Source organism: Bactrocera dorsalis, chromosome 6, assembly GCF_023373825.1.
Source record: "Bactrocera dorsalis isolate Fly_Bdor chromosome 6, ASM2337382v1, whole genome shotgun sequence".
NCBI classification, from domain to species: Eukaryota; Metazoa; Arthropoda; class Insecta; order Diptera; family Tephritidae; genus Bactrocera; species Bactrocera dorsalis.
Genome location: NC_064308.1, coordinates 14,682,138 through 14,708,722, shown reverse-complemented (window position 1 = coordinate 14,708,722; position 26,585 = coordinate 14,682,138). Strand labels below are relative to the sequence as shown.

The 26,585-nt window shown below is 34.2% G+C and overlaps 2 protein-coding genes across 28 annotated transcripts in view; one reads left to right on the top strand and one right to left on the bottom strand.

Moving 5' to 3' along the window:
- LOC125779137 (uncharacterized) overlaps window positions 1-26,585 on the bottom strand; it is a 154,822-nt gene that overhangs the window by 7,198 nt on the left and 121,039 nt on the right. The window lies entirely within an intron of this gene.
- LOC105226820 (mucin-5AC) overlaps window positions 15,388-26,585 on the top strand; it is a 39,786-nt gene continuing 28,588 nt past the window's right edge. For 3 of the 27 annotated variants that reach the window (XR_007423129.1, XR_007423128.1, XM_049459585.1), the window contains exon 1: window positions 15,953-16,410. Coding sequence is in view for 20 of the 27 variants with exons in the window: in XM_049459585.1 (XP_049315542.1) it covers window positions 16,303-16,410 (108 nt within the window). In the remaining 7 variants the exon portion in view is untranslated. The other 24 variants (XM_049459606.1, XM_049459599.1, XM_049459597.1 and 21 more) reach the window with 21 other exon arrangements.

The following is a 26,585-nucleotide window of genomic DNA, read 5'->3' as shown; positions in this document are numbered from 1 at the left end:
TCCGTCATATTTTTTTTTTTTAATTCATATACGTTTCTATTTTTATATTATGTCTAGGTGGACTATACAGAGCAAAAATATACAATGGGTGATTGTGCAATTTAACTGAAATTGTTGTAGCTTGAATTTCTTCAGTCGCAATATTGCTTTTGATAACTATAGCGCTCCCTCCTCGTGCTGAGTTTGCCGTGTGTGGTGTGTGATATACTTCATATTTTTTAAATTTTAAAAATGATTGGTTCGTAAAATGCGTTTCAGATAAAAGACATATCGCTTATTTGCTGCAAGACCGGCTGCAGAATTGTTCGTTATATCATACTTCATGTTGAGTGAAAAATTCATATGAATACCTCTTATATGCTCAGCTTGAGAAGAGGTGTAAGGTTGGAGTCACCGTGTAAGGTTGTAGTCAGTTGAAAACTTTAAACGCGTTTTCTGGAGAATCGATTTTTTTGACTTATGCCGGTCTTGCAGCAAATGAGCGATATGTCAATATTTCTTTCGTGTAGAATAGCTTCAATAAACATAACAAAAGAATATTCTGTTACTGACTAAGTAAAAATGTACACACCTTGGAAGAAGATCCCCCACCTGATTTAATCTACATAAAATCAAATAAGAGGCTGGGTAATAAACAGAAGCTACAATAACAGATAAATAGATAATAACAATGACAAAACGAGGTGACATCCGAGTAACTGTCTATCTTTCCGGCCTTCCTTTTGTCTGTGGATGATATATGTTGATGAAACTTAGTATGCTTGTTCCTTGCTAAAAAAGGTACAAGTTCGTAGATGGGCGTAATGGGACCAATGCCACGCCCACAAAAAACCATTAACCGAAAACATATAAAGTACCATAACTAAGTATTAAATTAAGATATAATACTTCTATTTGGCACAGGGGATTGCAGTGGTAAGGGGCATCTGTGGGTAAAAACTTTGAAAAAGTGGGATGGGCTCAGCCCGATTCCAATCAAATTTTGCATGTGATATCCTTATGACATTCTTATGTTACAGTACGAAATCCGACTATTTCCCATATAACACAATTTTAAATTCCATTTGAAAGTTTCACTTTTCAGTATACAAATCAAGAATGAACTACTACATCAGAATAAATCTTTGCACGAATAGTGCTTCCGAGGTGTGCTATCATATGTCCAAAAATTTCCTGAATCGAGCCAAAGAGGTCCATAAGGGCAATTTAAGATATAATACGTTTTATTCCAATTCTTATTGTAAACAATGTTTTTCTAACAACTTAAGCTATCGGCTGTGTTTCCCTTTATGACAATGGAAATGCAGTTATCTGGAAAAACTTTAATTATCTCAGACACTGATCCAATGTAACCATATATTTAGAAATAGCTGGTGAAACATGATTACTTATGAACGACTTCCTTCGCACATGAAGTTTTATAGTCTGATATACTTAGGTCATATAGAAGCTCTATTAGAAACAAAGAGCATTCATGATAGACAAAGAGGACAGAGATGGACAATATACTAGGTGGTTGCCGCCACTATCGATTTCGAAAATTTTCAAAAACTAAAATTAATTGAGTCAATAGATAGACTCGTGTACAAGAGCGATTAATACATTAACCGAAATACAATCGTAAAGTATGAAAAGATAAACAAATCGACACTGTATGAAACACTACTCGCGAGGGATAGAATTATAATGTCAGAGTTTGAAACATTAATGTTATCAAGTACACTCTTAAATATTCATGTTAACTCTGGGCTCAAATTGCGGGACTCGTTAACGAGCGAGTACTTGTATGAAACTGCGTAACGTATCGAGAAGCAGGATCACCGCACACGATTCGAACGAATAGAAGTTTATGGATGTAATAGAGAAGTGCTGCTCTACGAATTTACGAATAACATGAAGCGCGAAAACAAAAAAGTAAAGTAATCCCATGGCTTTTAATGAACCAGCAGCGTTAGAAAAGGGATATTTACCGTATACCGATTAAATTAGTACTTCATCTTATGGGAATTAAAATTAAAAAGGCATTCATCAACCGCAAAATTACCGATGCTTCAATTAGCAGCGACTTTGTCCCTTTTAGCGAGAGACGGCCGTCAACAATTAGTTGGAAATGACTTTTTAATTGGAATATGCCAAAGAAACGTGTAAAATTGTAGGTGACCTGGCCAAAGAACGAAACTTTTTCCACGCTTCAATAAGTTACAAATTTTTATTTATTGGATGTATTGATGACACAGATTTTGGTCTTCAAAAATCAACTGCGAATGAACATGTTTTAAATAGAAAAGAAGACCACAGTCTCGATTCAATGTAAGTCGCATATACATATCTATGTATATAACGGGATTTTCAATAGGGACGCTACAAAAGAAGACCTATAGGGACAGCAATCGACGCCATATATTTTCCTGCCCTTTTGATATTTCTCTTCAGTAAGGTTTGCTATTTCATCATGGAAAGATATACGATCCAGCAACGAGTCGAAATTATTAAAATATACTACCGCACTTCGGAGTCAGTGACCTCAACTTTAAGAGCATGGTTTTCCATAAAAGCGCCACAAAAGTTTTTTTTTAATAAAACAAAAACGGTTAAGGATATCAAAAAAAAATCTTTATTCCCGTGAAAGTACATTCGTACGTCCTCCATGAGTCACTACAGTATCCCGAAAAAATTACGGGTTGGTGCAGTTTATGGGCCGCGACAATTGATAAACTTCGTACAATATTGAACGCGAAATTGCAGCAGTATTGGCCGATTTATGCTTGAAAACCGACGAAAAATTCGGCGTCTGAATTTCTGAAAGCATGCTCGTGGTGACTATACAACAGAAGTTGAGTTCCATACATAATGGCTTCGAATGTACTTACACAGAAATAAAGAATTTCATTGATATCCCAAACCGTACCAAAAAAGCAAAAGAAAACTTTTTTAGCACTCTTATTGAAAAAGTCTGTACATATACGAGTACGAATATACAAATACGTATTTTCTTATTTACCAGAAAGTTCTGGATATGCTTTTGACCCATGGTGTTTGATACCATTAGAAACCCTAAGGATGGCTTGTGTCAAGCGCGGTTTTATGAACTCCTTGAACACGCTGTATTATTGATTAAACCATTGAAATACTAACGGCGCGATGGCAAATTATCAGAATAAAAAAGTCGGTACAGTCTTGAAAAGATGGTAAAATTCGGCAATGTGGGCAAAAAAATAATAAGTCTTTCTTATTGAAATTTCGCGAGAAAACTCATTCGTCGTCGAATATAATACTAGGTAGATATGACTGTCGGTGACATCTGTGCCAAATGTCACATCAAAATAATCATTAGTGTTTAGCATACTTTCTGAAGTACATATGTAAATTGCATTCGGCGATTTATACGATGAGTGGAATTATTCAACAAAGAAGTTTCATTAAATTTTGTGTGAGGAATCAAATTTATAGTGGAGAAATGATCATAATGTTAGAAAAGGTCTTCAGTGATAAATGTTTGTGGCGCGAAAGTTTTTTTGATTGGTGAAAATTATTTAAAGAGTGCTTGAGAATCGATGATTAACAGTTAGAGATTTTACTGGCATCGTTGGAATATCGGAAAGATCAGTGAAAACCAATTTGAAAAATCACTTAGGCTTAAGAAAAGAGAAAGCACGATTAGTTTCAAAATCACTATTTTTTTTTTTAAACAGAGTCGCGTTAACGTCTTATTACTAGTATTGAGTCCTCGATCTACGCTTACGACCCGAAAACAGACGATTAATCGGCCGAATATCGTGGCGAAGGTGTTCGCCTGATTTAGTTCCGAGTAACTTCTGCTATTCCGTAAACTCAAACATCCACTCCGGGGAAACCGTTTTGTGTCGACTGAAGACATTACACATGAATCGCTACGAGCATTGAAGGCTATTCCAGAAATTAACTTTAATTACTATTTTGAGGATTGGAAAAACGTGGCACAAGTCTTTTGTTGTCAAGGGGGTATACTTTGAGAGGAATGACATAGATTTTGAATGTGCTGCATTACATGACATCTGCATGTAATTTAAGAATTTAACATATGTATTGCAGATATTTTATGAGTGAAAACAATGATACGAAGTAGATACGGATAATAAGATCCAGTTAATTAAAATTGATCATTAAATGAGAATTCATATTGTGTTGTCCCTAAATACTCGTAATAACTAGTTTAAACCTGCGACACCGCTCGCTTTTTGTTGTCAAGGATATCATTTATCGTGATAACAATATAATGGAATAGTTAAATTGGCAATCTACTACATCTTATATTGACATCGTAAATCACTTAAGGAATGGTACATCTTCTTATATATAAAAATGAATCGCAAAATGTGTTGGTAAGTGCATAACTCAACAACGTCTGGACCAATTTGGCCAATTCTTTTTTCTAAATGTTCGCTGAGGCTCAATGATGGTTTTTACGGCAAGAAAAATTCGAATAATTTCCGAAAATTCCCTAAAAACAGCCCTTTTATTTTATCCATACAAACGAATGAATGTTTGTTTATTAGTAACGCTAAGGGAGTGACTGAACCAATCTTGATGAAATTTTCAGAGAATGTTCTATGTGGATCGGGAAAGGTTTAGAAGTAAAAAGACCTGAAGAAAAGTCGGAAAATTGGAAAATTCCAAAAAGTTAATTTTTTCCATACAGATTTTTTTGTTAAATTTTTTTGTTTTCTTTTTCAATAATTTGAATCGTTCAAATTTGTCGTTTGCTTGAAACATTTTTGAAAATTATTCAGTGAACATGTTATGTGTGTTGCACACAAAGTGATCAATTACAGATTGAAATTTGTTACGATGCTACGAAGAGATCGCGCTAATATCGGTCGGCGTTCTTTTTGGCATCAACATACATTAGCAGCCCAAGGCACTCCCAGGATGCGATGACATACGTGCGGTATTATGGATCGCGGGATATCAGCAAGCGATCGTCACTATTTCACAGCAAGATTTTTCAAGCAACAGCTTCGATGGACTTTATCTTGAAGCAACGTTAGACGATAGATGTACTCTGTTGAGTGGCAAAGGAGAGGTGTGCCGCACGCACACATTTTTCTTTGGATGGTGGATGGTGGTTACACGGGATCAAATTGATGAAATTATTCAATCATGCGAAAATTCCTGATACAAAGAAAGATCCAGTATTACACGAAGTGGTGAAAACCAATAAGGATGAACTCATCACGAATGTTTATCCGAATATTGGCCAAATTATCTTAACTGCGATTCCTTGAGTGCACGTGCAATGATAGCTTCCAAAAATACCGATGTTAATGACTTAAACTGGAAGATTCAAAGTCAAATTCCGGGAGACTTGCGCTCATACAAATCGCTCGATCCAGTGGAATTTCTAAATACTTTGTAGAGGTTTGGTATGCCACCGCATCATTTGCGCCTCAAAGTTGGATCTATCATTATTATGTTTCGCAATCTACAAGCACCGAAACTGTGTAATGGAACCCGACTGATTGTGACGCACCTATCGAATACAAGGGGGCAGAATGCTTGATTCTACGAATTCCTTTGAGTTCTATATATTTGCCATTTCAGTTCAAACGGATTCGGTTTCCAGTAAAAATTGCATTTGAGATGACAATCATCAGGAAATGTATGGTATAAATTTGGAGCCGCTATGTTTTTTACACCGCCAAAAATACATGGCGTTGTTGCGTACGAGTTAGAAAAGTATCTTCGCTGTACATTTACGCACCGGAATAGAAACCAAAAAATGTTGTTTATCAAGCCGCGTTACATTGAAAAAAAAAAAAAAAATGTAGAAAAATCGAAGATAAATGATTATCAACACAATATGAATTTTTGTCTTTTCATTTCAAAACACATAATTTCACGCAGGACAACGGCTGCGGGGTCAGCTAGTAAAATATAAATTTATATATTAACAAAATAATTTCTGAAAATTATTAAGAATGGATTTTTAGAAGCTAGTTAAAGAAACCGAAATGGTAGCCAATATACTAACCTGTGAATAACATATCGAGGTAACAGATATGCTTGTTACTGGTACCAAATAGGTAACAAACACGCTAACATAGTTATATGTTAAGGGTAACAAACTGCTAACCAAAATAATAACACCAACAGAAATTTTGGTAACAAAAGCTTTGGTTATGTATAACACATAGATAACCTATTCGCTAACAAAAGCATTTGCTACCATTTACAAACTGTGAACAGATTTGATAACTAATGTATGTGATTCTGTTAACCAAAACATAACAAACAAGGTGCTTATATAAGTAACAAATAGTGTAATGTATACAAAAGTGAATTATAACAAGTAGCTTACACATTTTCTGGCAGATACCCGTGACTATAAAGGAAAACATCAGGTATATGTCTCATCTTCTAATGAAATTTATTATATTATGAAATTTATTATTATTTATTATATTTATTGTATTATGAAATTTACGAAGTTCGAAACACTAGTATAAATAAACGGATGCGCTGAAATGGTGTGTCCTCATTATTAACGGGCTAGAGGGCTTCAGGACGGCTTCAAGTCAGAATGGCCTTTCAATCTGACCGTAAGTTATTCGGTCACTCATATGAAACCGCAGTTCGGCGGTTTCAGGCCCCGGAGAGAAGAAAATCAATCATCAACGAACAGTAAGATCCCGAGTAAGCCACACCGATTCCGAATCAATACGTTTTAAGGCCCGAGAGCACAAAAACCAAATTACTCAACTCTTTTTCGTTTTCGCTTACATAACTATGCACTTACGGCGGACATTACTAAAATGTATCGCCAAATAATTATGCAGGAAGAAAACAGAAATTGTAAACTTATTGTGTGGAGAAAACTTTCTAGAGAGCAAATACAAAATTTTTCGTCTTAACACCCTAACATACGGCACTGCGCATGCTCCATTTTTCACAACACCGTGTTTGCAAATGCTCAGTGATGCTAGTACAATGAAATATCCACTTGGTTAATTGGCCATCAAAAGAGACTTTTATGTTGATGATTTATTAACAGCGTCCGAAAATTTTGAATCTCTCGATCTTTTGAGAAGTGAGATAATTCATATATAAAACTCGGCCGGATTCACCATAACGAAATGGTTTTCGAACCACCTTAAATTTTTCGACAGTGATTGCACTGGAAAGAAATAAAGCTTCATTGACAAAAATTCTACTAAAATATAAGGAATCAATTGGTAACCGAAGGAGGATTTGTTTCGATTTGTTTTAGATGACAATTTTAATGATCTGCGAGGTACTAAACGAAACATACTATTAGTTTCTGCTCGCCTTTTTGGTCCCCTTGAATTACTAGCCCCACTAGTTACCAAAGCAAAAATCTTATTGCAAAAGCTTTGGATCCAGAAACTAAATTGGAATGAGTCGATTCCATTGCGCCTTGACACTAGCTAGCAGAATTTTAAAACCAACCTAACGCAGCTTCCATCTATAAGCATTCCCCGTTACGTAAACGTTGAGTCGAGTGCCATCTGCCAAGTACATGGTTTCGCCGACGCCTCAATAAGGGCGCATGGATGCTACATATATATATGAAGCCAATCTTCTAGTAGTATTAAATGTATGCTGCTTACTGCAATGTCTTGAGTGGATGCGAAGACCGGCAAGTGTCTCGGGGTTGTAACGTGGACGAATTGAATAATTCCATATGGTTTGGCGGTTCACAGTTCCTCCTTGAAGATCCTGCGTTATGGCCAGTTAATACCCACTTCCAGCTCTCATCAGAAGACGAAGCATTAGAGAAGAAGAAAAATACATACACTCTAATTTCGACTACCAAGAAAAATTCAATATTGGGCCTTATTGAAAAATTCTCTTCTCATAAAAACTGCTTCGTGTGTTCGCATATATATTACGATGGATCAGACGACCAAGAAAATCCTCCATGGGACAAGATCTAACATCAAATGAGTTAAACCTGAGTTTTTTTAAAAAGTGTACAGGTGGTTCGACATTCAGAATTTTTGGATGTTATTCAAAAATTGCATAAAGGTACCACTCTACCCTCAAACATGCAAAAACTTAACCCGCGGTAGACCACCCGTGAAAACATATATTGCAGTTTCCGTTTGCTTCACTTCAAAAGCAGGACATTCAGAATTAGTTTCGGACCTATCTCCTAATTCATTTATTTTTCCCCTAAAATGGTTCATTGGACGCCGAGGAATGCTGACGAAGATATTCACCGACATCGCCACCAACTTTGTCGGCGCCGACCGCAAGCTGAAAGGATTCGCTGCAGAAGAAGGATTCAGCTTCACCTTTATACCATCGAGGTATATAAAATATAGAAAATACGTCAGTAGCCACATTAATATTGAGTACAAAATAAATACAGGAAGAGAAATTGACGAAAGTATAAGAGAAGTCAATGATATAATATCCAGCGCAGCTGTCTTAGCAACACCAAACAAAAGCTATAAGCCGCTTGGTTTCAGAAAAATCTCTAATAGAGAAATAGAAATGCTTGTAAATGTAAAAAGGCGTGCAAGACGTGAATGGCAGATAAATCGTTCCCCTTCCACTCAGCTTCAATTAAAATCTGCTGTACGTAAATTAAAAAACGCGCTTAAATGTGAGGAAGAATTGAACACCGAAATGTATATAAAGAAGCTGTGTCCGAATTCAAACAAGCAAAATTCCCTTTGGAAAGCCCAAAAGTCCATGAAGCCACCAACTGACTCCAACATGCCTATACGAGACTTGGGAGGAAATTGGGCTCGAAGTGACGAGGAAAAGGCTAATTGCTTTGCAAATCACCTAGAAAAGGTATTTCAACCCAATTTGCCAAAGAACAACAATAAATAACATAATTTTGAAGAAAAAAAAAAACCCTATGCAGGGGATGTTTCGCCTTCTCACTTTAGCTCGCCTTCGAACGGATGTTCTTAGGCTACCCAGAGGATACTTGGTCAAAGACCGGAAGTCGTGATCTGCTTGAGCCATATGTAAAAAATCGTTTTTGGCCACTCCCAAGTGAATGGCGATCAGAGAACTTTCCTCACTTGCGTGAACTTCTAGACTCCATCCTCCCTATGCCATATTACTACTTTTGTAAAATAACACGATTTAAAAGCACGCAAAAATACTGAAAATTCTCATTTTTACGTGCCTCTGACTACCCCTAACCATTTAAGAAAACACAGACTTGATCGTTCCTTTTCAATTTTGCATTGTTCTGTGAAATGTTTCAGGAATATTTGTCAGCTATTATGCACTTATCTCAAATAATGATTAAACCTTCTCTTATTCGAGTATGTATGTGTATGTAAACAAAAACCACTGTACCCTGCAAGTAGCTGTGCGATTTTATTTTGTTATTGGCAACCCTTCTCGTGTTCAGCTGTGCTTTGTTTCGTGCTCTGGCGAATTTGTTTAATTTTATTTAAAACTTTATTTGAAAGTGTCTGGATTGAGTGATCTTTTACGATAAGTATCAGTGTTATATTGTGCTGTTGAATCAATTGATATTTAGTAATTGTGTGTTGGCTAATTTTAATTTATTCCGCCGAGTCATTTTAAATTTGTTGTTGTGCTCCATTTTAAGTAGTGCAATTGTTAGTGTTAATTTACTTTGCTTACTTAAATTTCTTTCTTGTTTTTATACGTTTCCATCTTTGTCCACAGCTGTTCGCGAGTTTCTTACTTTTCGCGTATTATAGTGCATCTCAAACTGCTCGCTACATTGGTTGTTATCTTTGATAAGCATCAATTTTTATTGCATTCATTTGCCATAAATATTTTTGTCATTGCTCGTTGTTTCATTTATTATTTACCATTTTTATATTTCTATTTAATATTGTTTTTTTTTTTTCTTTGGTTTGTTTCTTTTTTTACTCATTATGACTTGTAACTTTCCGAACTGCTCTGTAAAAGGCGAGTCGGAACGCTTTGTTTCTTGCTGGCTTTGTGATGGGCTTGCCCATCTTAAATGTGCTGGACTGACAGGTAGGATATTGGATTCAATTCTTGACAGTAAAGGATTGCGCTGGTCTTGCTTAAAATGCAGACCAACTGAAATTGAATTGTTTAAAGTCTTTAAGCAAGCGCGCAATGGTTTCAAAGAGATTGGTCATGAGCTTGAAACCCTTACTGAAAAATTTAGGCACTATGAAATGCTTTTTCAATCATTTAAATGCCTAAATGTTCGGGAAGAAAATCAAAAACCTTCATCAAAACGTAAACGTCCGTCTGATGAAGATACCACTGTATCTTCCTTAAAACGAATGCCCCCACCCACTATTGACCTTATTAATCTGTCATCCCCTTGTCCTCAAGGTGAGAAAGTTCCGTCTGCTCAGGACACAGTGAAAACTGTTACTGAACACAGTAAGCAGAAAACTTCCCAAGATCCGCCTGCAAATACGTCCAAATCAGCTAATAAAAACTTAGTGGTAATACCGCGGAAAAAGGCAATATTTGTCTCTAGACTTGCTGCGGATACCACAGTCGACGATATAAAAAAATACATCTCGTCGAAATTAAAAACGGAAGATACAGACATCCGTAAATTTAATTTCAAATACAACAGAGATATTTCGTCGTTTAAAATCAACGTATCCGCGGACAGTTTTCAATCGATACTAGATAACTCATTCTGGCCATCGGGGGTCTTTGTGCGCGAATTCGAGCACAAACGTGATAAGCCCCCTGTAGTTATCACTAAATTGCCAAGAAATCCCAGTATTACAAAAAACTAATTAACAATAATTCGCTGATTGTTTATTATCAAAATGTTAGAGGTCTTAACACAAAACTTGCTGATTTGTATTTAAACAGCATTCATTGTAACCTTAAAATCATTGCTTTCACGGAAACTTGGCTAAAGCCTCACATTTTTGATAATGAAATATTCATCAGCGAATTCCAAATCTTTAGATATGACCGGCTGGTCAGAAAAGAAGGTAGTATCTTGTTTGCTGTTCATTCTTCAATTCCCTCTGAAGAAGTCGATGTTTCGCATGCAGACTTCATAGAATTTAAGTGCATTCATATTTGCGCTAATAGTGGCCATATCTACTTAACTTTATCTTACATATCGCCTCACTCGGACATATCTGTATATTTGCAGCATGCTTCATTAATAAATAAGGTTTCCTCAATGGCTAATAATACTGATTCCATGATTGTTTTAGGAGATTTCAATTTATCGTGCGTATCATGGAAATCTATTGATGATTACACCATTCCTATTAGTACTCGCTTATGTTTTAACGAGTTCTTAGATGGAATGTCGGAGTTGGGTCTTAACCAAATTAATTTAATTTCAAAAGAGTTTGGTAAGTTCTTAGATCTAGTTTATGTTGATAACGCTTCAATGTTTTCCGTTGTCCGATGTGATCCTTTGGTTCGGCCAGAGGACCCGCATCATCCTGCTTTGGAAATTAACATCGAAATCATAACCAACTTTGCTCTTAACAATACACAAGACCTTTGTTATCGGTTCAACTTTGCGAAAGCTAATTTTAAGAAGATTAATTACGAACTTTCTAAAGTAACTTGGCCAGATTACAGTGGCAATATTGAATTTAGTGCTTCCCACTTTAATGAAACTAGTTTAAACTTATTTGAAAAATATGTTCAGAAGTGTGTTGTTACTCAAAAAAGGAGTTCTAATTTATGGTGTTCGAAAGAATTATGTAAATTAAAAAATAGAAAATCTCGTGCTTTTAAACTTTTTAAAAAAACTGGTTTAGTTGCTGACTATTCAAAATATTCTAAATTGCGTCGACAATTTGCTGAACTTAACAAAATATGTTATAATAATTATATAAATAAAGCAAAAAATAATATTATACGTAATCCAAAATTATTCTATGGTTTCGTCAACTCCAAACGCAGGATTTCTAACTTTCCGTCCGCTATGAAATATAAGTCTAGTATGTCTAGTGACAATCACACCACTTCTAATATGTTCGCTGAATTCTTTAAGTCCAATTACTCTCCAAAATCTCCAAAAAATGTTCCGCATCAGCACAAGTTATGTCCGATTTCTGTCATTAATGCGCCTACCATTTCCGAAGAAGACGTCTTATATCAGTTGAACATGTTAGAACAATCATACAATTATGGCCCAGATATGATTCCCTCATGCTTTCTTAAGAAATGTGCCTAATATATATACCAACCCCTAACAAAACTATTTAACTCATCTCTTATGCAAGGCTTATTTCCACCCATATGGAAAAAGTCATTTATAATTACTTTACATAAGAGTGGATTTAGGTCATCTATTGAAAACTATAGGGGAATAGCAAAGTTGTCTGCAATACCTAAACTTTTTGAAGCAATTATAACAGACGACATAACCTTCCGGATCTCTCCACTAATTTCTTGTTCTCAGCACGGTTTTCGTAAAGGGAAATCTACTATAACTAACTTGCTTGAATTTGTATCACATGTATCTGCTGGCTTTAGGAAGAATAAGAATACTGATGTTATATACACAGATTTCAGTGAAGCTTTTGATAAAGTAAACCATTCAATTCTTTTGAATAAACGTGATCTTCTCGGTTTTCAACCAATATTTCTAAAATGGGTTGCTTCTTATCTTAGCAATAGAATTCAACAAGTCTTATTTAACGATACTTTTTCTGACATAATCAATGTTCCTTCAGGCGTTCCACAAGGTAGCCATCTTGGTCCAATTTTGTTCTTGTTATTTATTAATGACGTATCATCTGTTGTTAAGTTTTCAAAAGTCTTATTATATGCTGACGATGTAAAACTTTTTAAAACGTATACTTCAAACAACGAAAGATGCCAGTTGCAAACAGACTTAAACGACCTAGTTTCTTGGTGTGATAGAAATGACATGCCATTGAACCTTAAAAAATGTAAAACAATGTGCTTTTCACGTAGATCTGTAGACCCAACTTCATACACAATACAAAACTTTAGGTTGGAGCAAGTATGCAGTTTTGTTGATTTGGGAGTAACTATGGACCCCAAACTCAATTTTAATCTTCACGTATCTTCCACAGTTTTTAAAGCTAAAGGCGCTCTTAGTTTTGTTAAACGTTGGTCTAAAGAATTTAGAGATCCGCTTACCACAAAATTTCTTTTTACATCTCTGGTGAGGCCTATATTAGAGTATGCTTCTGTGGTATGGAACCCTAGTTACCAAGTCCATTCGGATAAGTTAGAGTCCGTTCAAAAACAATTCTTACTTTTTGCCTTAAATCATTTGAATTGGGATTCCAGTTTAAATCTTCCCCCTTACACTAACCGTTTAAAACTTATAAATCTCCCGACACTCGCTAGTCGTAGAGAGATGCTTGGTGTAATACTTCTTGTAAAACTCGTGAATGGGTCAGTCTGTAGCACATCTCTCTTATCTGATATCAATTTTAACGTCCCCGCTCGCTCTACCAGGCAGTTTAGACCCTTACTTTTAAAATTTTCTAGAACAAATTTTGAGTTAAACGAACCATTCCGCCGTATATGTCATGATTTCAATTTTCATTCCAGCACATTTGATTTAACAGACTCACTTTTTACAATTAAAAAAATTATTTTAGCTACTCTTAACAAGTAAAATTATAAACTTTAATTTAATTCTTAATTTTGGCTGTTGAAATTTTTGTTTCTGTAGCTGAGCAGCTTAAGATCGCAACGCTTAAAACTCTCTTGCCTTTTATGACTCGGCTAATTCCGCTCGTTCGCGGATTGCGCCCCTCGCGTCGGTTGGTCGGGAGGAGGGTAACCGTTGGGTATTATTATTTATTTATATTTGAAGAAAAAAATGTTCAAATGATTCATACATGAATATTGAACACAAACATATGTTTTGAAATATATTATTTTTTATTTATGAATTGTTGTGACTTTTAACATAAAACGATAGAAAGTAGGCAATGCCCGTCCCGAGTTTTCAAGCCGTTCCTGAATTATAAATATAGATATAAATGGCGAAATCGAGGGCGATTTTGTAAAAAAAGTGCGCCGTTAGGACCTTTTCCAGGACTAAAGAAATACCCGTGAAAATGCTGTGGATCGGGCGCAATTTCACTTTTATATATTATATAAGATTCAAGGAAATGTTCCACCGACATTTGAATTCACATTTTCTTTAATAAATATATATTCCATTCAAAATTTAGTCAAGATGTTGTATACTACTGTGATCAAATTGAAAGGTGAATTTTTAATTTATACTTCGCTTGTTTTCAAAATCGGTAAATTTTGCTTTCTGTAAGTTGGTAGTACTATTAGTGACATCTATGCTAAATTTCACGGCAAAATATTTTTTAGTATTTTTGTAGCAACTCGACTGGTGGATGGGGTCGGATTTTTCTCTAATAATATAGTAATAAATATTTTTCTAGGTGCTGATTCTGCAGCATAAAATTGCTTATCAAATTCTGTCACATGCATATTTTATTTACCTTTGTTCTTAAATCATTAGTTATAATTATAATATACATACAATACGAGTATATTAAAGAAAATCAATAAAAGAAAAATAACTTACATTTTGCTTCCGATTATTTATAGCTGATAATATTTGAATTTTTTTTAATTTGGTCCATTTCGATTTTTTCGAAAATAATACTCGCTATCGAATGATGAAATTCGAAATTTCGAAAGATTTTGTTCGATAACGAGTCGCAATCCAACTGAAAAGGAATTTCGAGTGGCGAACTCCACCAATACAGTTTTTCGAAAGTGTCCTTCGCTATATGGATCGGTGCTTTGGAAAATTCATTCATCACCATGCAAATTAATAGCAAAATCAAGGAGTTCGTTTTTCGTTTGAGCGCGTTTATGGCATGTCTTCTGTGGGTGTCTCGAATCGCTTCAATATTTATGAAGACCATCTGGTCCGTCCAAATTAAATTTAATTGTGATTATGCGCAGCATTTTTAGCGATTAATGATTAGTGAAAAAAATTTATTGTTCTTAATTGTTTAGTTTTTATTGAATGTATAATTCTTTAGGAATTGTGTCAATTGGAGTAAAATTGACGAAGTTACAAGAATTTCATAACTTTAACTTTAGCTTTAAAACTACTTACTTCATAATCATTTGAAATTATGGGTAATATTTCTAAAAATAATTTTCGAGGTAACGCTGGATGGTTATTTTAAATATTGTTATTAGTTTTTATTTTACAATAACAAATTAGTCGATCTTCTTACGAAAAAATGGGTTTGCTCCTTCAAGTATTATGTTACCTGTTTATAAGAGGGCTCCGCAAACCGAAGCATATTCGAATAAATGCTGCTAGTGCCATATTTGTTTTTACTCAAAAGAAAACAATTCTGATTTTTATTGTTCTTATATTTCTTCCTTTGCTAGAACGACAATTTTGCAGCTATGTGCTCTCAATATTATTATCATAAAAATAGTATTGTTTTAGACCATACGCTGAAGAGCGTTGCTCTTTGCGGCATTGGAGTAGCTAAATCATGTAATACTTGTATATTTCCATTTTGATTTAACCTGTGTATACACATGTAAATGGTTTGATTTTACATGACAGTAAATAATGTCGGGTATTGCGCAAAATCATTAAAAGTAGACGAACATTTCATCCTATTCTGTTATTCGTTTCTTTTGATGTTTAGCTCTTCAAATATGTTGACAAGTTTTTATTTCAATTTTGTGAGACGAAATAAATTAAATAATAAAGACACTTTATTTAAAGTTATGAAAAAAATTTAAAAGTGCTCTGTTGTGTTAAATTTTTTTTTTACATTTAAAACAATGCATATGTCCCTCGAGACATTATTAATATAAGTTAAGGAAGGAAATAAATGGTTGTACTGACTGTTAGTACGCATACAAATCACATTTGCATTCCACGTAGGTTTTGTAAGGTACTGCTAAGTCCGTTTTGAATTTTACTGCACAATTTTTCTACATATCTGTATGTAGGTACTTACAATAAGTATATGTGAATTTTTACATAAATATGCACATTTGTATATATAGATTCATTTGTAAGTATACATGCATGAATGCCTATTGCAAGTAGCCCGCTGTCAGGCTTTGACCGTTTTTGCATTCAGTCTGCAACACTGAATTGTGGGCGGCGCGACGTGTTTGCCCAACGAAATTATCCTATTTGTTTTCTATATTTAAATCGCTGCCGCCGATGTCGCCACCATGTTCCACCTTTCTTTTTTAGTTCTAAACACTAGAAGAGATTGTGTAATAAGCAGACAATACAAAAATAAATAGATACTGCGAAATCAACTTAGCTCAATGCAAGACATTACAACACATTTCGAATGGATAACGTTACTTGTGCAAGTGTTTGTGTGAATGTGTTACATGTATTACTACATTTTAGTTTCCCAAAATTTTCACATGATTATCCGAGTAATTAACAATGGAGGCATTGTGTATTCATTAAAGAGTTATTTAATAAAAGTTGAGTACATTAGGTTTTAGTTTTTACGAATTCAGGTCGGTCGGGTAGTATACGTATACTAATACTGTAATAAATAAAAGCGTTAAAAATTCCATCTGAGCCATAAAGAAAAAAAAACTAAATTGTTTAAAACAAACATAAACATTCAACCGAAAACATGTAAAATAATTCGGGCAAGTACTTATTATACAATCCGTTGTAAATTTTCTAGCTTGAACATTGCCATAATACATGTATATGTGTTATTTACTAATGAAGGAGAAAAACAATGTTTGGAAAAGTTTATTGAACGATTTGTAAATAGCAATATTTTTGCAATTATTACAGAATTTGAAACATTACAGAGTAGAAATCATATTGTATTTAGGTCTTTTTTTTTGATGTGTGATTTAGTGTTAAAATAATTCTTTTCTGCTCTTTAGAAGAATGCTTGTGGGCCAGTGGCACTCAATACGCAGTGCATGTATATGTATACGAGTATACAAGTACATGTGTTACATTTTTCATTAATTCCATGCAATGTAACCTCAAGTAAATATATTCTCATCCACCTTGTCATGTGTTCATTTTTTAGGTAAATATGTTTTTTAGGCTATTTTCCTTGTAATGCTCAACAGATTGAACGGTGCCAAAAAAAGCCAAATATCATGCCTCGAAAGTTACCTTCAAATATTTGTAATTGTCGCACTTATGTGCCACATTCACGATTTTGTTTGGAGTTAAACAATTATAATCTACAAGCATTTTTCTTAGTTCCTACTGGGTACTAGTTTGCTGAATGCAAAGTTAAACATAAAGTTACAAATAAAAATATCGGGTAATCGTTATGAATAGATGAAAACAATACAAAATAATCCAAATACCGTAGTGAAATGGATTAGCTAGCAGCTCCTGACACAAAGATTACAAGTAGTATAAGATGTCAAGCAGAAATGTCCTTTAAAATGCATTGCTATCTGATGCATCTGCGTCTTCCCATTTTCATACAGAACTATGGTGAGTATGTATATTGGATTATGTGCATTTAGAAATGCTGAATTTTCCATTTTGCGCACGAGAAAGAAAATAAATAAAAGACCTATTATTTCGATCTTCATACGTAGCTAGTTTTTTCATTTTAAGCTTCAGTTTCGACTGTCAATTTTAAACTAACTGTTAATACAAAACAGATTTATATTAAATATTAAACATAAACATTAATTCACAGAGATGATCCAAAATCACAATGAAAGAAATCTCCTTGGTATAAACGGAACTAAACAACAATGTGTGTTGGAGTAAAGTTAATTTGAACGCTTCAATAGTTCGATACACATTATTTTTATAAATTTACTTTGGATTTAAGGTGACAAGTAACCAAACCAAAGATATTTTGATATTTTTTATACCCTGAACCAAGGTGTATTAAGTTTGTCAAGAAATTTGCAATACCTAGAAAGAAGCGTCGGAGACTATAGGAAATATATATATAAATGATCTTGTGACGAGCTGAGTCGATTTAACCATGTCCGTCTGTATATACGCGAACTATTCCCTCAGTACTTAAGATATTGGTCTGAAATTTTGCACATGTCGTTTTCTCTGCACATTTGTCCGAACAATATAGTATAAAGTCTATGTATAGCAAACTTATTCTTGTTAGAAGTTCTCATCACGAAATTTGTTACGTATTATTTCCCAAAGCAATCGTTAAGTCTCGGAACAAATGTTTAGATAGGATACTATAGTAAATAGTTGTCATATAAAGTAAATGATCAAAATGAGGTCTTTGTATGGAAAACATAATATTTAGCTTCAGTTCAACCGAACCGTCTTTTCTTGCTAGTTAAAATACAGGCGGATTTTTAGACCTTTAAGTGCATCTTTCAGGAGAGACTTCGAGTTACGTCATTAAACATAAAGTTTTTCAAAAACTGTAAAATATAGAATTATACACAGTTTTATTTCTCTACTTCGCATAAAGTTTTTGCTTATGTACATACAAAAAGCATGTACTTTTTGCTTATTTATTTCAGTGAAAACATTTTCTAATTTCTCTAGTGCTTTGTAGTGACCGTCAGTTAAATTAATATTCTGATTTAAATAAGAATTTAAAATTGAAAAGGAATGATTTACATTATTTTTGGATAGCGGTTGAATATTTTTTTTTAGGATTCACATCGTTTCCATAGCGGTTGAAGTCACTTTGGGTCAGAAATATTCGGTTCTTCAATATCGTCTGTTCTAAATGCGGCTGAGTAAATTTCATTGTTCATCTAACAATAGTATTTGAAGGGATAAATACGTGCGCCGACTTCCACGTGAGCTGTTTACAAAGTGGGATTTCCCCGAAAATGCGACCCATGTGACAATATAAAAGTTCTATTTATGGAAGGAAATTCGTTTTCAAGTTAGGGAGATCTTCCTATTGAGGAAGTTTGAGTTATGAATTTGGATGAAATTTCATTTATACATGCTATTGCCATATCAAGAGTTCGAGTTTTGTAGAACTTCCACTTATGAAAGTTCAACTGTATATGACATAACAATGGGATGAAAATTAAAATTAAATCCATATGATTTTTAGTGCGCCCCTACCTTTAAAAGGTACATGCACAACTTTGACTTCTATCGAATTATTAGTTTATGTGATATGATGACCTAGTATTTCGGTGAAGCAATTTGTATTAATTTACAAAAAATGGATCAAAATGGATTTCACGTGATAATAAAGCATTGCTTTTCGGGAGGAGAAATACTGTTGAAGACAAGGTCAAAGGAACGTATTTCATACATATATTTTGAATGAATATTTGGCCGCAAAATGGGTGCCGCGCAAGCTCAGGAGTGTTCTTTAATCATAATAAATCGCATTTTTGCGTCGATATCTGACAATGCATGAAACTTGGTTCCATCATTCTACACTGAAGTTTAATCGACAGTCAGCAGAGTTAACTGCACCTGATGAACCGACCCCATCGGGTGGAAAGTGCCAAAAGTCGATTGGCATGTATAACAGATGGCATCAGTATTTTGATAGGCACGTGGTATACGAGGGCTGTCCGATAAATAACCGAGCTCAACGTGAAGCTAGCGGCACATCTGAAAAAAAAGTTTCTACTTCAAATTGTGCATATTATAATAGCTACTCGCCAAAATTTCAGAAATTTATCTTGCGCAATTATCTGTTGACAGTCGTTTTTGTGAGTCTATTTCGGTGATTTCCCCAAAATGGAAAAAATTGAATATCGAACTGTAATTAAATTTTTATTTTTGAAAGGCAATACGCCTTCACAAATCAAATATGAGTTGGACTCTGTGTATGGTGACTCTGAACCATCGGCAGCTGAATTTAAACGTGGTCGCAGGAGCTTGGAAGATGATGAACGTCCTGGGCGTCCAAAAACTGTAACCACTAACGATAACATCGCTAAAGTTCATCAATTGGTAATAGACGACCGCCGGATTAAAGTTAGGGAAATTGCTGAGATTATGAAGATGTCAAAAGAAACTGTTTGTCACATATTAAACCAAGATTTGGGCATGAGAAAGTCCGCGCGTTGGGTGCCGCGTTTGCTTACGCTAGACCACAAACGTGCGCGCATGAACATTTCCAGCGCTCTGTTGGCTCAGTTTAGAGGCAATAAGACCGAGTTTTGGCGCCGATTGATAACTGTAGACGAAACTTGGATTCATCATTATACGCCCGAAACAAAAAACCAATCTAAACAGTGGATTGAAAAGGGGGAACCAGCCCCAAAAAAACCTAAAGCTGTGTATTCGGCTGGGAAAGTGATGGTGAGTGTTTTTTGGGACAGCTATGGAATTATTTTTATCGACTATCTTGAAAAAGGAAAAACTATAACAGGAGCATACTACGCATCATTATTGGACAAGCTAAAGGAAGAAATTTCGAAAAATCGGCCACATTTGCAAAAAAAGAAAGTCTTGTTCCACCAAGACAACGCACCATCTCACACCTCAACAGTCGCCATGGCGAAAATCCACGAATTGCGGTTCGAACTGCTTGACCATCCACCTTATTCACCGGATCTAGCACCAAGCGACTTTTTTTTGTTTCCTCAACTTAAAACTGCGCTCGGCGGCCAGAGATTTTCGTCAAATGAGGAGGCAATCTCTTTCGTGAACTCGTATTTTGCAGACAAAGACGCCAAGTACTATTTGGAAGGGTTGCAGAGATGGGAGCATCGCTGGGAGAAGTGTGTGGAGTTACAAGGAGGCTATGTAGAAAAATAAAAAAAAAATTTTGAAAAAGTCGCGTGCATCATGGTTAGGTCGGTTATTTATCGGACAGCCCTCGTAATATTCATCGGCTTTCTTCAAAAGTTATTGAAACATTTGAAGGACAAAATCTGGAAATAACGGCCCGATTTTAAAAAGAAGAAAGTTCTGTTTCAGCAAGACAATGCACCGTGTCACTAATCATTGAATTCGATGTCAAAAGTTTATGAATTGGGATTCGAATAGTTCCTGCATCCACCGTATTATCCATATCTGGCCTTCAGTGACCTGTTCCTAGTTTGTTCCTGTTATCCGACCTCAAGAGAATGCTCCCTGGAAAAAAATTTAGCAACAATGAAGAGGTAATCGCAAAAACTTACGCTTATTTTCAGGCTTAAGATAAAAATGGTAGTGAAAAAATTTTTTACCGCTGTAATCGTTGTATCGCCTTCGAAGATAACAATATTGATAATAAAAAAAATTTATCAACAAGTTTTTTTCTATGTCAGCCTACGAACTTTTCAGTCTACCTGTTATCTGATTCGTTGTTTAGCAATGAGAATATCATAAGAATAGACGATTTATGGCATTTTTAATAAGCATAAAAAACTTTGGACTATTAGGTAATATTTGACAGCTGATAGTGAATAGATACCATAATATACTTGTAGATATACAAATATATAGTTGAATCAAAGTCAAATAACAAAAAATAACAAATTTCAACGAGAACGGCAAAAATCGAGCCAAGCAAAGCTAGTTTCATTTCATTCCCCTTTTTTGGCATAATCAAAACAAAACGAGTTAATAATAGGGAATCGTAAAAAAATATGTTTGTAAACGCTATATTTATAAAGAAGCTTTCGTTGCGGCAACTCTTTTCGGCAGAGCTACGATGAGGAAATGTTCTGATTTGTTTGTGCTCTGGCCACATGCTTTGTGTTTTTGTTAACAGTTCGCTGCTACAAAATTTGTAATTTTTTCAGTTACCTTTTGTCTGCTCTCTATCTTTGGGTCTGCTTTCTTGTCAAAAAAATTACATGTAAAACATACACTAAAATTATGTATTTAATTTAAAACAAAAAAGAATAATACTTGGAAATGTCTTTGATCAGAACGTCATCATCCATGTTTTGTACCGTTGAAAGTTGAAAGGAAAAATGGCAAAAAGTGGTCGAATAGTTTTAATTTTAAATTTAATCTCATTAGATTGTTTTTCGTAATGTCCAGCTTTGTAATAATTTTTAATCTTAGCAACTATAGAGTTGGTGCAGTTAAAAACTTGCTAGGTATCTCAAAATATATTAAAGAAAAAACTTGTAGATTTGACCACGAGTAGCTATGGCTACAGTGTTCTTTAAATACAATACTATCATATTCAATACCGTGTAAATATGATTTATGAATAAATTTGTAAACGTTACTTCTCGTATAAGAATCCAAGGAGAATTTAAAGGATTGTACTCAAGGTTTGACTTTGAAAATAATTGATGCAAATATTTGTCAATGGAAAAGTAATGAATTTTCCATTTGGCATTTTATGCTAATTACTTTGGATTGAGTTGGATCAAACTTGACATTGTGTGCTAAATTATTCTAAAATCGTTCAGTAGTTAAGGAGTTTACCCAGGAAAAACGTGACACGCAATTTTTATACATATTGATGTTATTGAATGATTTTCAGACATACCTTAAATGATAAAGTAAGAAATAAAATAAAAACGGATTTCGCATTGTATTCATAAGAAAGTTATAAAATGTCATGAATTATAAGAAATGTGCTTAAATTAAAGTATCAATAAGAAGTCTTTCTCATGTTCGAGATGGATAATTTACGCATTAAAAAAATCTACTTTCTTCACAAGTTTTTTTATTTTGTATAATACATTTATTTCCTTAACTTTCCCACCAATCGTTTAGGAAATGCGATCATGAAAAATCGATATACATAGACATATGTATGTATAAAGCCGAATTTAGCTGGTCAAGACATTTTAACCGTACAAGCCGTTTGGATATAACTGAGCAATACTTGTTTTTGAGCAACTAACATATTAACAATTGTAATAACGAAAAGAGAACAAGTGGCCGAGAATTAGGTGTGGAAAAGTGCCGCAGGGCATGTTTATACCTGAGACACTGAGAAGCTGCATGATTGAGACGGACGTATCTTCATATTTGCAAACATCATCCTCAGGACAGGTGCAGATTTTTAATTAATCAAAACAAAAACATGATAATTAATGGCTTCAAAGCAAACAAATATCAGATACTATGTGCCGAAACATAAATACAAATAATGAGAGTTAATATATGATGCGAGTACAGTTAATGCATTTTATGGAAAAAGTTATCTACATAAACAATTAATTTACCTTGCGCAAAAAGAAGACATAAAGTATTATATTGAATTGGATCATCACTAGCTATCAATACTGCGACTAATTACTGCCACCATTGTTTTTTCTGCTTTTGCCCTTGATACTTCCTCGATTAATTCCAATCACAATTAAGATAGCACTACTACTTCTGTAATCATCGCAAATAAATTAATACTACTTTGTACTAATATATTATACTATACTTACATACACGTAAAAGCCTAAAAGAAAAAGGAAAAACAAAACAAATAAGAAAAGACTAACGTAACAACGTATGTACCAAAAGTGTAATTACTCATTTATAGTTAATTTCAGAGTCGCGCTTTAACTTCAGTTAAATTCATTAAAATAAAAAGCATAAGTTCAAGCAAAGTACTCCTATCGAAGCATACGAAGTAATTAAATTATAATTACAGTAAGGTCACTAATAATATCTGTTTTTTATCTAATATTTATTCAATCTATCTGCTTATCTATTATATACAATACACTTACTTCATATATGTGTGTGTTATTTTTTATCGATGTTTAAAATTTGCAAACCAATCTAATTGTGCCCCTTTTGAATATTAAACATAGAGTAGCATTTCAATTTTAATTCACTGAATTATTCAAGGTTTGTTATTTCTGTTTAAAGTCGGTTACACATACCTAAACCATCAAATTATTGCAGTTAAACATCACAAACATTGATTTTAAGTAAATTTGATTACTATGTTCAAACGGGTCAAATATGGTATCTCAACAATTTAGCTTTTGCCGTTCATAGCCATCGGTTTAGCAATTGGTATAAGAATTTCCATTCAATTACGGGGTTAGGTGTAGTCAGAGAAATGAGAAAAGAACAATTAAAAAAATGTTTTTTTGTCAGTACATTATTTTATTTAATAAAAGTAATAAGTATAATATCATTAAATAACGTTTGACTTGACTTGACTTGACAGAAATTAAAATAAATAATAATCATTTTAAAAGTAATGGCTGTAAGTGTTGGCTCCAATCGAAGCTGTTTGCGGTGATCATCACTAATCCTTGGAGATTCATCGAAATCAATCGAACATATTTAATAACACTGGTCAACAAATTTGTAATTTTTTTTTGTCACATGAAAATTTAAATCAAATTTTGAATATAATAGGGCTACCAAATAATAATATATCAATGAAAAAAATGTACACATCATGTTTTCTTGTGACATCAAAACCTATATTTTCGTAAAAAGTACAAAATTCCGCCACACTTACAGAATTATTTCCTAATATCTAATAGATACTTATGATTTTCTTGAATATTGGGCTTACGGTAGGTCCCTTTTAAGTCTCCAACAATAGTCTGCTAGCATTTCTGGACTCCATTTCCCATGATAACGTTTTTCCCTTAAGGAAATGTCTTGATGGAACCTCTCATCTCACAGCACCCAAATTGCCGGAAGAAATCCAGATGAGGGTCCAGCATATGTATTTTCAAGGCTTTAAATGATATCATAAGTTCATTTATTAAATCTTTGTAATTTTCCGCTTTATGGTTACCTAGAAAATTTTGAACTACATTCACAAAACATTTCCAGGCGAGTTTTTCCTGATCATTCAGCTTTTCTTGAAAGCTCTTATCCTTCATCAATTGCCGTATTTGTGGACCTACAAATATTCCCTCTTTGATTTTCGCCTCGCTGAGTTTAGGGAATTACTCTTTTAGATATAAAAATCCATCTCCATCTTTAGACATAGCTTTTACAAAATTTTTTATCAGGCCAAGCTTTGTGTTCAACGGTGGTAAAAGTAAGTATCAGGGTTCACTAGAGGATAATCTTTAACATTTTTATGGCCTGGAGTTAGTGATTCACGCTTGGGCCACACTTTCTTTGTATAGTGACTTTTTCTGTCTCTACTGTCCCATTCACAAATAAAACAGCAAAATTTCGTATAGCCAAACTGTAGTCCAAGTAAAAGTGCAATGACTTTAAAATCACCACAAATTTTCCAAGAGTGTTTACTGTATTCAATTTTTCAAGTATAAATCTCATATTTTCGTAAGTCTCTTTCATATTAGAACCATGAGCAATCGGCACTGAAAGAAGTTTGTTTCCGTTATGCAGTAACACTAATTTCAAACTATGATCTTTTGAAGAGTCAATAAACAGTCGCCAGTGACTTGGAGACTAAATCACCTCGTTCAGAAAAGTAAGGTTTTATTTCGTCGTCAAGACGTCGAAAATAAGAAATCTTTGTACCACGAGAAAGTAAATTCCAGTCGTTAAATCTAGACCCCAAAAGCTCAGCCTATTTTTTTAGACAGATTTTAATCACGTACTAAATTGTATAAATCACGTTGTGTCAGTCGTTAAATCTAGTCCCCAAAAGCTCAGCCTATTTTTTAGACAGATTTAAATCACGTACTAAATCGTATAAATCACGTTGTGTCAATAAGTGCGGTTCTTTTGAAGTTGACGGTTAATAACTTGAGTCACTATCTTCAGATACCTTATTATGATGACTGAGAACAAATTCCGGACTAGAATTCTAACTTTTTGATCGATTTAGAGGATCGGCACAGGCAGTTCGGCACTATGTAGGATGGGTCTCTTGGCCGAAGACAAGTTTGGATTTGGTAGTAATACCTTTTATTTGAGTCAAACAAAGAAAAAACAATCACATACATGATCCTTTCGTTCCATCCAAATAATTGGTATAGCAAATGACAAATGTCTAGGTTCTTGTTTAGCCCAACCTAAAAGGAGCCTCACACACGTTACACAACATTTATGTGGAACCCAGGATTTGTCTTGATTCCTCTCAGGAAAACCAAAATAGTCTAAATAGCACTGTTCAATTAGTGGTGTGAAATTTCGACGCTGAGATGTAAAAGTTAATTCTCCACTCATATAACAAAAATTGTCCGGGTTGTTCAAACACTTGCGTGGCATATTTACGATCTACCTAATGTAAATAAAATGTAATTTAGCAAACACAATAGTTACACAATCGTCTAAATGCAGTTATGTGAACAAAGAAACGTATATGAGGTCAGAAATGAATATGTAGCTGTCACAAGAAAACTGGATGTGATAGAAACAAAACTGTTATATATTTTTAATGAGGGTACATCAACATAAATAAAAATCATAACAAAGTTCATTTGACAAAACCAGTGTTTACCAGTATAATTATTTTAATTAATAGAAAATCGAGTGAGCGAAGCTTTTTTAATTAATGAAATAGCACTCAATGTTCAGGAAAATATTAACAGTTAAATGTTTACAAAAAATGGAAATTAAAAAAGCCTTTGATCAGACACTAGCAGAAATAGAAATTAGATGAGATTTGCATCGCTAACTGTCCATTGTGCTCTCTCTTTCATCACATGTATTCCTAAAGATCCAGAAATCAGACGAATTCCAAGAATTTGTGAGCTCAATTGAGGTGATGGATTCAAGGGCCTTGGGCTCGCGTCTACGAATTGTTGGAAGTTTGCACAAGAAGTTGGAGAGGTGTTTCTTAAGCCTGCCATGTTTACAAAAAGCTGAATCATTTAAATCAACCGAGCTACAGTGGTCACCTTTCAAAATTCATAGG